We start from the raw sequence: 15970 nt of genomic DNA on the forward strand, positions 1-15970 counted from the left end.
AGCACAGGTCACTGCCCCCACCCCTCTTCCGGGGAGCCTGTGCAGCCCGCCACTGCCAGGTTCCCGGGATCCAGGGACAATTTCTCAGGGAGAACACACGGCGGGCCTCAGGCTGGGGCAACGTCACGCCGACTTCTGCCGCCGCAGGACCGCTCCGCACTCCGTGCCCCTCCCTGCCCCCGGCCTGAGAGCGCCAGAGCCCCCGAGTCAGCGGCTCCTTTAACGCCGTCCTGTCTGAGCAAAAAGCAGACGCCCTCCAGCGACCTACACGCAGAGGCAGGGCCAAGTCGAAAGCTGAGCCCCTGTGAGCTGTGAGAACAAAGAAGAAAAAGGGAAATCTCTCCCAGCAGCCTCAGAAACAGCGGATTAAAGCTACACAATCAATTTGATGTACCCTGCCTCTGTGGAATACATGAATAGACAGCGAATCATCCCAAATTGAGGAGGCGGACTTCTAGAGCAAGATCTATGATTTTTTCCCCTTTTCCTCTTTTTGTGAATGTGTATGTGTATGCTTCTGTGTGAGATCTTGTCTGTATAGGTTTGCTTCCACCATTTGTCCCAGCGTTCTATCCGACCATTTTTTTTTTTAATTTTTTTCTTAATAATTAATTTTAATTTAAAGAACTCTGTTATACTTTACCTTCTTTCTATCTTTCCTTCCTTCCTTCCCTTTTTGAGACAACGAATCGTCCCAAATTGAGGAGGTGGACTTGGAGAGCAAGTTTTATGATTTTTTCCACTTTACCTCTTTTTGTGAGGGTATATGTGTATGCTTCTATGTAAGATTTTGTCTCTATAACTTTGCTTCCACCATTTGTCCTAAGGTTCTATCCTTCCCTTTTTTTTTTCCTCTAAATAATTATTTTTTTAATTCAATAACTTTATTATACTTTATTTTATTTTACTGTATCTTCTTTCTTTCTGTATTTTTTCCTTCCTTCCCTCATTCCTTCCTTCCTTCCCTCCTCCCTCCCTCCCTCCTTTCTTTCCTTCTTGCCTTCTTCCTTTCTTTTCTTCTTTCTTTCTTTCTTCCTTCCCTCCTTCCTTCCTTCCCTCCTCTCTTTCTTTCTTTCTTTCTTTCTTTCCTATTTCCTCCTACTTATACTAATTCTCTCTACTTTCTCTCCCTTTTATTCTGAGCCGAGTGGATGAAAGGCTCTTGCTGCTCCAGCCAGGAGTCAGGACTCTGCCTCTGAGGTGGGAGAGCCAACTTCAGAACACTCGTCAAGAAGAGACCTCCCAGCCCCACATAATATCAAACGGCGAAAATCTCCCAGAGATCTCCATCTCAACACCAGCACCCAGCTTCGCTCAACGACCAGCAAGCTACAGTGCTGGACAACCTATGCCAACCATATAGCAAAACAGGAACACAACCCCACCCACTAGCAGAGAGGCTGCCTAAAATCATAATAAGTCCACAGACACCCCAAAACACACCACCAGACGTGGACCTGCCCACTAGAGAGACAAGATCTAGCCTCATACACCACAACACAGCCACTAGTCCCCTCCACCAGGAAGCCTACACAACGCACTGAACCAACCTTAGCCACTGGAGACAGACATCAAAAACAACGGGAGCTACGAACTTGCAGCCTGCAAAAAGGTGAACCCAATCACAGTAAGATAAGCAAAATGAGAAGACAGAAAAACACACAGCAGATGAAGGAGCAGGATAAAAACCCACCAGACCTAACAAATGAAGAGGAAATAGGCAGTCTACCTGAAAAAGAGTTCAGAATAATGATAGTAAAGATGATCCAAAATCTTGGAAATAGAATGGACAAAATGCAAGAAGCAGTTAACAAGGACCTAGAAGAAATAAAGATGAAACAGACAATGATGAACAACACAATAAATGAAATGAAAAATACTCTAGATGGGATCAATAGCAGAATAAATGAGGCAGAAGAACGGATAAGTGACCTGGAAGATAAAATAGTGGAAATAACTACTGCAGAGCAGAATAAAGAAAAAAGAATGAAAAGAACTGAGGACAGTCTCAGAGACCTCTGGGACAACATTAAACGCACCAACATTCGAATTATAGGGGTTCCAGAAGAAGAAGAGAAAAAGAAAGGGACTGAGAAAATATTTGAAGAGATTATAGTTGAAAACTTCCCTAATATGGGAAAGGAAATCGTTAATCAAGTCCAGGAAGCACAGAGAGTCCCATACAGGATAAATTCAAGGAGAAATACGCCAAGACACATATTAATCAAACTGTCAAAAACTAAATACAAAGAAAGCATATTAAAAGCAGCAAGGGAAAAACAACAAATAACACACAAGGGAATCCCCATAAGGTTAACAGCTGATCTCTCAGCAGAAACTCTACAAGCCAGAAGGGAGTGGCAGGACATACTGAAAGTGATGAAGGAGAAAAACCTGCAACCAAGATTACTCTACCCAGCAAGGATCTCATTCAGATTTGATGGAGAAATTAAAACCTTTACAGACAAGCAAAAGCTGAGAGAGTTCAGCACCACCAAACCAGCTTTACAACAAATGCTAAAGGAACTTCTCTAGACAAAAACACAAGAGAAGGAAAAGTCCTATAATAACGAACCCAAAACAATTTAGAAAATGGGAATAGGAACATACATATCGATAATTACCTTAAATGTAAATGGACTAAATGCTCCCACCAAAAGACACAGATTGGCTGAATGGATACAAAAACAAGACCCATATATATGCTGTCTACAAGAGACCCACTTCAGACCTAGAGACACATACAGACTGAAAGTAAGGGGATGGAAAAAGATATTCCATGCAAATGGAAACCAAAAGAAAGCTGGAGTAGCAATTCTCATATCAGACAAAATAGACTTTAAAATAAGGACTATCAGAAGAGACAAAGAAGGACACTACATAATGATTAAGGGATCGATCCAAGAAGAAGATATAACAATTGTAAATATTTATGCACCCAACATAGGAGCACCTCAATACATAAGGCAAAAACTAGCAGCCATAAAAGGGGAAATCGACAGTAACACATTCATAGTAGGGGACTTCAACACCCCACTTTCACCAATGGACAGATCATCCAAAATGAAAATAAATAAGGAAACACAAGCTTTAAATGATACATTAAACAGGATGGACTTAATTGATATTTATAGGACACTCCATCCAAAAACAACAGAATACACATTTTTCTCAAGTGCTCATGGAACATTCTCCAGGATAGATCATATCTTGGGTCACAAATCAAGCCTTGGTAAATTTAAGAAAATTGAAATTATATCAAGTATCTTTTCCGACCACAACGCCATGAGATTAGATATCAATTATAGGAAAAGAGCAGTAAAAAATACAAACACATGGAGGCTAAACAATACACTACTTAGTAACGAAGTGATCACTGAAGAAATCAAAGAGGAAATTAAAAAATACCTAGAAACAAATGACAATGGAGATACAACGACCCAAAACCTATGGGATGCAGCAAAAGCAGTTCTAAGAGGGAAGTTTATAGCAATACAAGCCCACCTTAAGAAGCAGGAAACATCTCGAATAAACAACCTAACCTTGCACCTCAAGCAATTAGAGAAAGAAGAACAAAAAAACCCCAGAGTTAGCAGAAGGAAAGAAATCATAAAAATCAGATCAGAAATAAATGAAAAAGAAATGAAGGAAACAATAGCAAAGATCAATAAAACTAAAAGCTGGTTCTTTGAGAAGATTAACAAAATTGATAAACCATTAGCCAGACTCATCAAGAAAATAAGGGAGAAGACTCAAATCAATAGAATCAGAAATGAAAAAGGAGAAGTAACAACTGACACTGCAGAAATACAAAAAATCATGAGGGATTACTACAAGCAACTCTATGCCAATAAAATGGACAATCTGGAAGAAATGGACAAATTCTTAGAAATGCACAAACTGCCAAGACTGAATCAGGAAGAAATAGAAAATATGAACAGACCAATCACAAACACTGAAATTGAAACTGTGATTAAAAATCTTCCAACAAACAAAAGCCCAGGACCAGATGGCTTCACAGGCGAATTCTATCAAACATTTAGAGAAGAGCTAACACCTATTCTTCTCAAACTCTTCCAAAATATAGCAGAGGGAGGAACACTCCCAAACTCATTCTACGAGGCCACCATCACCTTGATACCAAAACCAGACAAGGATGTCACAAAGAAAGAAAACTACAGGCCAATATCACTGATGAACATAGATGCAAAAATCCTCAACAAAATACTAGCAAACAGAATCCAACAGCACATTAAAAGGATCATACACCATGATCAAGTGGGGTTTATTCCAGGAATGCAAGGATTCTTCAATATACGCAAATCTATCAATGTGATTAACCATATTAACAAATTGAAGGAGAAAAACCATATGATCATCTCAATAGATGCAGAGAAAGCTTTTGACAAAATTCAACACCCATTTATGATAAAAACCCTGCAGAAAGTAGGTGTAGAGGGAACTTTCCTCAATATAATAAAGGCCGTATATGACAAGCCCACAGCCAACATCATCCTCAATGGCGAAAAACTGAAAGCATTTCCACTAAGGTCAGGAACAAGACAAGGTTGCCCACTCTCACCACTCTTATTCAACATAGTTTTGGAAGTTTTAGCCACAGCAATCAGAGAAGAAAAGGAAATAAAAGGAATCCAAATCGGAAAAGAAGAAGTAAAGCTGTCACTGTTTGCAGATGACATGATACTATACATAGAGAATCCTAAAGATGCTACCAGAAAACTACTAGAGCTAATCAATGAATTTGGTAAAGTAGCAGGATACAAAATTAATGCACAGAAATCTCTGGCATTCCTATATACTAATGATGAAAAATCTGAAAGTGAAATCAAGAAAACACTCCCATTTACCATTGCAACAAAAAGAATAAAATATCTAGGAATAAACCTACCTAAGGAGACAAAAGACCTGTATGCAGAAAATTATAAGACACTGATGAAAGAAATTAAAGATGATACAAACAGATGGAGAGATATACCATGTTCTTGGATTGGAAGAATCAACATTGTGAAAATGACTCTACTTCCCAAAGCAATCTATAGATTCAATGCAATCCCTATCAAACTACCACTGGCATTTTTCACAGAACTAGAACAAAAAATTTCACAATTTGTATGGAAACACAAAAGACCCCGAATAGCCAAAGCAATCTTGAGAACAAAAAATGGAGCTGGAGGAATCAGGCTGCCTGACTTCAGACTATACTACAAAGCTACAGTAATCAAGACAGTATGGTACTGGCACAAAAACAGAAAGATAGATCAATGGAATAGGATAGAAAGCCCAGAGATAAACCCATGCACATATGGTCACCTTATCTTTGATAAAGGTGGCAGGAATATACAGTGGAGAAAGGACAGCCTCTTCAATAAGTGGTGCTGGGAAAACTGGACAGGTACATGTAAAAGTATGAGATTAGATCACTCCCTAACACCATACACAAAAATAAGCTCAAAATGGATTAAAGACCTAAATGTAAGGCCAGAAACTATCAAACTCTTAGAGGAAAACATAGGCAGAACACTCTATGACATAAATCACAGCAAGATCCTTCTTGACCCATCTCCTAGAGTAATGGAGATAAAAACAAAAATAAACAAATGGGACCTAATGAAACTTCAAAGCTTTTGCACAGCAAAGGAAACCATAAACAAGACCAAAAGACAGCCCTCAGAATGGGAGAAAATATTTGCAAATGAATCAACTGACAAAGGATTAATCTCTAAAATTTACAGGCAGCTCATGCAGCTCAATAACAAAAAAATAAACAACCCAATCCAAAAATGGGCAGAAGACCTAAATAGACATTTCTCCAGCAAAGATATACAGACTGCCAACAAACACATGAAACAATGCTCAACATCATTAATCATTAGAGAAATGCAAATCAAGACTACAATGAGATATCATCTCACACCAGTCAGAATGGCTATCATCAAAAAATCTAGAAACAATAAATGCTGGAGAGGGTGTGGAGAAAAGGGAACACTCTTGCACTGCTGGTGGGAATGTGAATTGGTTCAGCCACTATGGAGAACAGTATGGAGGTTCCTTAAAAAACTACAAATAGAACTACCATATGGCCCAGCAATCCCACTACTAGGTATATACCCTGAGGAAACCAGAATTCAGAAAGAGTCATGTACCAAAATGTTCATTGCAGCTCTATTTACAATAGCCCGGAGATGGAAACAACCTAAGTGCCCGTCGTCGGAGGAATGGATAAAGAAGATGTGGCACATATATACAATGGAATATTACTCAGCCATAAAAAGAAACGAAATTGAGCTATTTGTAATGAGGTGGATAGATCTAGAGTCTGTCATACAGAGTGAAGTAAGTCAGAAAGAGAAGGACAAATACCGTATGCTAACACATATATATGGAATTTAAGAAAAAAAAAATGTTATGAAGAACCTAGGGGTAAAACAGGAATAAAGACAGAGACCTACTGGAGAACAGACTTGAGGATATGGGGAGGGGGAAGGGTGAGGGGTGTTAGGGCGAGAGAGAGACATGGACATATATATACTAACAAACGTAAGGTAGATAGCCAGTGGGAAGCAGCCGCATGGCACAGGGAAACCGGCTGGGTTCTTTGTGGCTGTCTGGAGGGGTGGGATAGGAAGGGTGGGAGGGAGGGAGACAAAGAGGGAAGAGATATGGGAACATATGTATATGTATAACTGACTCACTCTGTTATAAAGCAGAAACTAACACACCATTGTAAAGCAATTATACCCCAATAAAGATGTTAAAAAAAAAAAAAAAAACAGTAATGATAACTATGTGACGTGATGGAAGTGTTAGCTAATGCCACGATGGTAATTATTCTGCAATATAAGTGTATCAAATCAAAGCACTGTATACCTTAAACAATGTTATATGTCAATTTTATCTAATAAAGCTAGGGAAAAAAATCTTATTTTCCAAAACAAACAAACAAAAAAAAACGAGGGTTCTTTGGGGAAATAGTTGATTTCAGGGTAGTGGCAAGGTACAGGAGCCAACATGAAAGTGTTCTCAATAGCTAAAACTAAAACAATTTGAGTAGAATTGGATTGTAATCCAAAGAATGAAATAAATACCCCTGAGTTCATACTAATGTACATGGAAACTAAAGGAATAAATAAATGGGGGAGGAACAACAGCTCTTGCTTACAGAAGAATTCCAATTAATAAATGTAGAAGGAGTAAAGGAAATATGAAAACTCCATTAGAATACCAGAGTAATAATTGCTACAAGCAAGATCCACTGAAGGATGCTTAAAATTAGTGGTCAAAGTTTAAGCAGAAACAGGACATTTGCATAGTCTATCAGTATCTCCCTTAAATATTTAGTATCAAAAAAAAATTTTGTATCTACAAAGGAAAAACATTAAGTTTACAGTGGAGAATCTTGGTAGATACTACTTTAGCCAAGTGATCAAGGTTAACATCACTAGTCATGCATATCAACTTAATGTGCTCCCTGATGAAATGCACTGAAAGTGTATAACCCCAATCTAATCTTGAGACAACATCAGACAAAGCCAGATGGAAAAGGCTTTCTCCAAAATAACTAATTCTCTTCAAAGTGTGAAAGTTATGAAAAACAAGGAAAGTCTGAGAAACTGACACACATTGGAGGAGATTAAGGACACAACAACTACGTGCAAGGTGAGATTATGGGATGGATCTGGAACAAAAAAGGTTCATTTGTGGAAAAAACAGGTGAAATCCAAATTGGTCTATACATTTAATTATAATTTTATATGAGGAGAATTTCTTAGCTTTGGTAAATGTTTTATGGTTATGATGTTAGGGTAAGATGTTAACGTAAGGGGAAGCTTTAGCAAAGGGTATATTGGCAACCTCTAAAATAGGCCCCCAATGGGACTTCCCTGGTGGTCCAGTGGTTAAGATTCCATGCTCCCAATGCAGGGGGCAAGGGTTCGATCCCTGGTGGGGGAACTAAGATCCCATCCCGCATGCCACATGGCGTGGCCAAAAAAAAAAAAAAAAAAAAAATCCCCCCAATGATCTCTGCCTCCTGGTATTCATGCACTTGTGTAATCCCTAACCCTTGAGGGTGGGCTGGAAATAGTGATTCATTTCTTTCTAGTAGAATGTGGCAGATGTGGTGAAATTCACTTCCAAGGTTAGCTTACAAAGTAATGACTGGGTTTTGTCTTCAGCACCTTCTCCTGCAGTCTCAATTGCTCACTCTGAGAAAAGCTTTGCTGTCATAGCTGCCATATGGAAAGAAGAAACTGATTATTTCTGGCCAATAACTGTGTGAGTGAGCTTGGAAGGACATTCTCTTAGTCAAGCCTTGAGATGGGACCACAGCTGTAGTCAATACCTTGTTTGCAACCTTGTGAGAGACCCTAAGCCAGAAGCACCCAGTTAAGCCATGCCTAGATCTCTGACCCACAGAAACTTTGGGATAATATTTATTGTTTTAAGCTGCTACATTTCAGGGTAATAGGTTACACTGCAATAAATAACACAGGAACTCTACTATTTTTTGCAGCTCCTCTGTAAGTCTAAAATTATCTCAAAATAAAAAAGTTTAATACATATATAAATGTTTTATGCATATATATATGCACACACACACACACACACAGATAAGTGTGTATATGTATATACAGTTTGAATTATTTATGGACTCTGGAGTCAGACAAACCTAGGTTCAAATGCCACCTCCAACACTTAATGGCCATGTGATCTTAGGCAAAACATTTAATTTCTCTAAGTATTAGGTTTTTAAAATCTATAAATTGAGGTAATAATATCTACCTCCGGATGATTATACTAAGTATAAAGTGATATACACATTGACTACAATGCCTGGCATTCAGTACATTCTGAACAAACAGCATTATTATTAGTTCATATTTAAAATCATCTATAATTTTCTTCTCATTCAAGGAATTCAGCCCCAATAACTTGGCATTTTATCACTTAGAAGAGTTTACGTATTGTATGTAAACTTGTCAATCTTTTAATTTCCAAACATTTTTCACACACAGTACTGATTTCTATAACACTCTACTATTTATAATAGTATTGAAATCAGAGATTGACCTTGTTTTTTCCTGCCCCAATCCAATTCTCAACCACTAATTTTTCAAGCTGTAATGGACCTTTAAGCTTTCCAACCCTTCCCTTCCATCAATCATCCATATATGAGTGCCAAAGATATTAAATGACTTGTCCAAGAGGACAGTTGATAGAATAGTTTAAGTAGGGTTTAGGATTCGGGAGATACAGTACCACATGGTGAACAAGCTCTTGCTTAGATTGAACAGACTGCATTATTTGAGACAATGAGGTTTGCTTGGTAGCAATGTCAGTGTCTCAGTTTCCCAGAGGGCAAATAAGGATACCACCACCAACCTCATAGGGTTATCACAAGTATTAAATGAGATAACATATTGAAGTCCCTCACTGCCATGACTACCCCATGCGGATGTCAATTACACATTTTTTCCCTCTTTGTAAGGCCAGTGCTCTCCACTCTGAAATACTACCTTCTCAACTATAAGGTGGAAACATTAAACACAGACAGTAATTCGTTTAGCCATATGGTAAAAGACTCATTAATGTAAAACTTAAAATCAATCTGAATAGTATAAATATAATGCATTTCCCCTGAATTGGGTTTCCATTCCTACAATCATTGTGAAGTAATAAGGCATCACATGAGGAACCACATTAGGTTGATGTGCATTACTGGTGATGTTAACCTTGACCACTTGGCTGAAGTGATGTCTGCCAGGAAATTTCACTTTTTTTCATTCTAAGTACTAAATATTTGAGGGGAATCATGAAATGGAAACAAAGAGAGGGGGAGAGGGAGCAAAGCCTGGTCTTCAGCATATTTCCAATGTAATAAATAAGGAATTAGTAAATTGTACCACTCAATGATCAAAGATTCTTCTTAGAGTAATTCAGTGTTTTAAAATACTTGATGTCAAGTCGTTTTCCAAAAGCTCTTTGAGAGTAATAAATACATTACTCTCAGGTGTTTTCTCTTAGTTAGGTATTTATTCCTTGACAGAATTCTAGCTTAGGCAGATACAACCTCCCCTAAGAGAAATCATACTGCCTCTCCCCCAAGAACTTACATTTGCTTAAGTATTTTAAACCCTTTATCATAAATTCCATCAGCTTGCTTGTAATCACAATGAGACTCACCGAACTGCAGATACCGGAGTCCCTTCTGGATTGGAATATCCTTCCAAATCTGAAATGTTCACTTGTGTTTGCCTTGAGGTTACTATCTGGCTATTCTGAAAAGGTATGGTTTTCAAGTCCTGGGAAATATTACTATCTGGAAGAGGAGACTGTACGACTTGGAAGTCCGGTGAAGATTTAGGTCCTAGAAAACCTAAAGATTCTTGATCCTGTGCTACAGGTTTACTGGTCAATAATTTGGAGGTTGGTTCCAATGATTCTGAAGATATAGTCTGTAGGTCAGAGTTAAACTCACTATTCATCCTTGTTTTAGAGGCAGGATCCAATGAATGAAATCTTTTATCTAAGGTTCCACTATCCAACTTGGAAGGAGTCTTGGGACAAAGAGTTATACGAACACAAGAAAGTGCTTTTCTATTTGAAGGTGAAGTAGATGCAGATGTTACTACTGTACATTGATTTGGGGCTGATGGGGAGGCCACATCACTGAATTTGGCTTCAACATTTATCATATCAGAAATGTGTAATTTAGGCTCATGTTCATTATTCTTTTCTACTATACAATCCTGACCTTGAGGAAAGGAAGAGTGGTGTTCTCCCATGTGGTGATCTACATTTGGGGCTTTGCTTTGTTCAAAGAGCTGACGTTGTTCAAGAAAAATGCGAGAAGGAAGGTCTGAAGCTATATAATCCTGACTTTGAGGAAGGGGAGAGTGGTTTTCTCTCAACTGATTATCTTTATGTTGGGTCTTGCTTTGTTTAAGGAGTTCTCGTTTTTCAAGAAAAATATGACAAGGGAGATTTGCAGCTACATAATCCTGATGTTGAGGAGGGGGAGAATTGTGTTTTCTCACATGGTGATCTGCATGTGAGGCTTTGCTTTGTTCCAAGAGCTCTTGTTCAAGAAAAATGTTCGAAGGAAGATCTGGAGTTATAGTTACATTCTTCTCTTTTACTCCTAGTGTGGAACTTGGTCTGCCCATGCTAATGAGAGTATCATTATCAGAAAAATGAATTTCCTTGAAATTGCTATCATTTGCACTGGTACTGGGCTTAGAATGACTGCCTTTAAAATCTGATCTTTCTAAGGGTTTTTCTTCTTGGTGAGAATGTGCAACAGATAATTTTTGGCTTTGCCTACTATTTTCTGCTAAAATAGTCACAGCTTTATCTGGTGACTGACTAATGATTTTAAATGATGAAGGGGAAGAGGTTTTCTCTTTTAGATCTCTAGGAGGATTTTGCTCTTCAGTGATATGAGAATTAACTAGCCCCACAGATGCTCCAGTACACTGGCTACCTTCAGTAACACCAACATTAAGAGAAGAGGAATCTGAAAAGCATTTAGAATGTCGGTGAGATGAGAAAGTGATGGAGGTAGTAAACTTTTTCATGGGTTCTGGGGGGAGCATTTGTGATGACGACTGACAATTCATTTCTTCAGGTGGCATACAAGCAGGTTCTACTAATTCTGACAGCCAAGGGTCCAACTTTTCACGGAATGGCATTTGAAGACCCTTGCTAATTTTCAAGTCATCACCTATAAAGTTTTGAAATGGGGAATGACTTTGTAACTGCAATGAATTCCAAACTTTGAAATGGGAGTTGTTCTGGTCCAGTGACTTGGCAAGGTTGATGTGCCTGGTTGTCCATGATGATGGGCTCCGTTGTCCTCTGATCATTTCTGAGGGTTCAGCAGATCTGAATCCTGACCTCTATGTTTCCCTACCCCAACCATCATTACCATCACCATTACCTTTGCCAACTGAAAATGGTGATATCTAGAACAACCTTGGGAAGCCAAATGTAAGGATGGCTCAGCTGCCCACCTAGTTTGGTTCCTCAGAAGACCTCAAGAAGCAGAGCTTTCTTTCTTACCCTGGATATGAGAGAAAAATACAGTTCTACCTTATTTGAGCCACTGTATTTGAGTCTCTTTGTTACAGAAGCTTGGCCTACAACCTAATATTTACCATTAACAATAGGAAAAAGAACTAGTACCTCTTTCTGGGGTATAGGATCAGTGCCTAAAGATAAATATAACATTTCTTTGATATTTCGGTGTTTTACCTATAAAGTTAACCTGGCATTCTATTTAACTTTAGTGCCACATTTGATTTCATATAAAAATATTTTAAATTATGGTGCCATTTGTCACATAATGGAGGAGATGTACTTTTCCCTATTCCTCCTGCTAAGCACAACTAAAAATCCTGGATATTATATATACAACAAACTCAAAAAGAATCTGAAAGGTGTAGAGAAAAAGGCAGACTGGCTAGGGACCTTGGGACCTGAGGAGTAACAAGGTAGTGAGATCCCTGGGTTTTCTTTTTACTTCAAATATCCCAGACTTGGAGGTGAAGACAGCGCCCCATGAACAAAGAGCACAGAAGAGCACAAACAGCACAAAAGCTCTAAAAAATACCTGCTCTCATTAGCTAAAAAACAAGCAAAGGTAAAGTTTAGCAAGACACAAAACTTTTAGACAATAACTGCTCTCTTCCAGCCAAACATCACAGAAAAACACTGTGGCCTCACCCACACTCACACCAGCAAAAGCCAAGTGAGGAGCTTGAGATCTATCCTTTCAAAACTCTAATAAGGAACCCCAACATCCAGGCCAATGTGGAATTAGAGATGGTCAAGCAAGATCCCAGAACTATTTTCACCCCTGATGGCTAGTAATGAGCTACCCCTCCCTGTGATGTCAGTAGAGACGACATGGGGAGACAGCTTTCATTCCCACTTAACAGTAATGAGGTGCCTCTCTCTCTCCCAGCTGCAGACTGGAAGAAAAGATTTGCAAATCTCATATCCAATAAAAAACTTACAAAGAACTCTCAAAATTGAGGAGTAAAAAAAAAAAAATTTTAAAACAATCCAGTCCCCCAAAAGGGGCAAAAACATATACATTTCACTGAACAGGACAGAGATGGGAAATAAGGGCATGAAAAGATGTTCAACATCATTGATCAATAAGGAAATGGAAATTAAAACCACAATGAAATATCACAACACACCTATCAGAGAATGGCTAAAATAAAAAATAACGACAGGACTTCCCTGGTGGCACAGTGATTAAGAATCCGCCTGCCAATGCAGGGGACACGGGTTCCAGCCCTGGTCTGGGAAGATCCCACATGCCATGGAGCAACTAAGCCCGTGCAACACAACTACTAAGCCTGTGCTCTAGAGCCTGTGAGCCACAACTACTGAGCCTGTGCTCTAGAGCCCATGAGCCACAACTACTGAGCCTGTGCTCTAGAGCCCATGAGCCTAGAACCCACGCTCTGCAACAAGAGAAGCCACCACAATGAGAAGCCTACACACCACAACGAAGAGTAGCCCCTGCTCGCTGCAACTAGAGAAAGCCCGTGCAGCAACGAAGACCCAACACAGCCAAAACATAAATAATAAAAAGAGAATAAATAAATTAAAAAAAAATAATGACAACATCAAATGCTGGTGTGGCTGTGGAGTAATGAGATCACTCATACATTACCGGTGGGAATGTAAAATGGTACAAAAATTTAAAACATACAATTACCATATGACTCAACAATAGTAATAAAGACCTATGTTCATCAAAAACCTGCAGAGGAATGTCTATAGCAGCTTTATTTGTAATAGCGAACAACTAGAAAACTACCAAGTTGTCATTCAACAGGTACATATTTAAACAACAGGTACATATTTAAACAAATTGTAGTACATAGAATACTACACATCAATAAAAATGAACAGACTGTTGATACTGAATATTCTGCAGAGAATTATGCTGAGTGAAAAAAAGCCAATACTAAATGACTGCACACTGTATGATTTCATCTATACGAGTCTTAAAATGACAAAATTATAGAAATAGAAACTAGATTAATGGTTGCCAGGGGTTAAGAAAGGAATGGGAATAAGAGAGAAGTGGATGTAGCTATTACAGGGCAACATAAGGGATCCTTGCTGTGGTGTAAACATTAAGTAGCCTGACTGTATCAATGTCATTATCCCGGTTGTGATATATTGTTACAGATTTGCAAGATGTCATCATTGTTGGAAACTAGGTAAAGGGGAAAAGCAATCTTTCTATATTATTTCTTACTACTTTATGAGAATCTACAATTACTTCAAAGTAAAATGTTTAAATTTTTAAAAAGCCAACAAACTAATTAAACACCACTGGACAAAAAACACTTTAAAAATGTGATATTTATTCCATGGCTTCTTATTACCCTGACACTGCCTGACATATCACTGGGAAATAAATCTTCCAATTGGAAATAAATACTCCAATGACTAAGAATCATAAACTTAGTCCAGCCTCTTAAAACAGGGCATGATTAAATTTATATTCATCCCAAAAGACATTTCTTCCTCCTTTCCAATAATCCATATCTTACAATTCTTTGGAACACTCCAAACCCTACAGCCTTCCATCACCTCTTTCAAGCTTTATAATAATTATAAACAGCTTTCAAATAACTTTTCCATTTAAAAAATTCTTATAGCTTTGGTATTTGGCAAATAAATTTTAGTATTTTCATATAACCTTTACCAGATAAGTCGTAAAAACTTATTTTATATCCCAACAATGTAACACATGTTAAAAGCTACTATTTAGCTCAACAAAATCCAACACTTTTTTTTTAATTCAACACTTTTTAATGATAAAATCACTCAGTAAACTATAAATGAAAAGGACTTCCTCAAACAGATGAATGGCATTTACAAAAGATGCACAGCTAACATTATACTAAATAGTGAAAGATCAAATGCTTTTTCCTTAGGATAAGACCAACACAAGTATGTCCATACTTCCTCTTATCACCTGGAGGTTCTAGCCAGGGCACTCTAGAAAGCAACTTAAAGAAATCCAAAAAGGAGAGGAAGAAGTATCTCTATTTGCAGATGACATGATCTTCTACACAGAAAATAGCAAGGAAATCATACAAAAACCAACTAGGACTAATAAGCAAGTTCATTAAAGTTTAGGATGTGAGCTCAACAGACAAAAATCAACTGCATTTCCATACACAGTGAACAATCCAAAAATGAAATACAACAATTCCATTCACAACAGCATAAGAATAAAATACTTAAGAATATATTTATCAAAATAAATAAATAAATAAAACGAGTACACCACAAAACATTATTGAAAGAAATTACAGAAGATCAGAATAAATGGAAAACTGGCCCAATGGATAGGAAGACTTAATATTGTTAAGATGGCAATATTCCCATATTGATCTACAGATTCAAGGCAATTCCTAACAAAATGCCAACTGGCTTTTTTTTTTTTTTTTTGCGGTATGTGGGCCTCTCACTGTTGTGGCCTCTCCTGCTGCGGAGACGTGCAGGCTCAACGGCCATGGCTCACGGGCTCAGGCGCTCCATGGCATGTGGGATCTTCCCGGACCGGGGCACGAACCCGTGTCCCCTGCATCGGCAGGTGGACCCTCAACCACTGCACCACCAGGGAAGCCCCCAACTGGCATTTTTTCTTTGCAAAAATTGACAAGCAGATCCCAAAGTTCATACAGAAATTCAAGGGACCCACTGTAGCCAAACCAATCTGGAAAATGATGAACAAAGCTGGAGGACTCAAGTTCTGATTTCAAAACTTATCACACAGCTACAGTAATCAAAAAAGGGTGGTACTGGCACAGGAACAGATATATAGATCAAGAGAATAGAACTGACAGTCCAGAAATAAACACTAACATTTATGATGAATTGACAAAAAAGGCCAAGAAAATTCATAGGGAAA

The 15970-nt window shown here is 38.3% G+C and overlaps 1 protein-coding gene across 1 annotated transcript in view; it reads right to left on the reverse strand.

Annotated features, from left to right (window-relative positions):
- The window catches only part of ALMS1 (ALMS1 centrosome and basal body associated protein), a 236820-nt gene that overhangs the window by 111343 nt on the left and 109507 nt on the right, over positions 1–15970 (reverse strand). Inside the window, exon 14 of the mRNA XM_007453424.1 lies at positions 10204–11918. Coding sequence (XP_007453486.1) covers positions 10204–11918 — 1715 coding nt within the window. The remainder of the gene's footprint in view (positions 1–10203; positions 11919–15970) is intronic.

The sequence above is a fragment of the Lipotes vexillifer genome, unplaced genomic scaffold (genome assembly GCF_000442215.2).
Source record: "Lipotes vexillifer unplaced genomic scaffold, Lipotes_vexillifer_v1.1 scaffold253, whole genome shotgun sequence".
NCBI classification, from domain to species: Eukaryota; Metazoa; Chordata; class Mammalia; order Artiodactyla; family Lipotidae; genus Lipotes; species Lipotes vexillifer.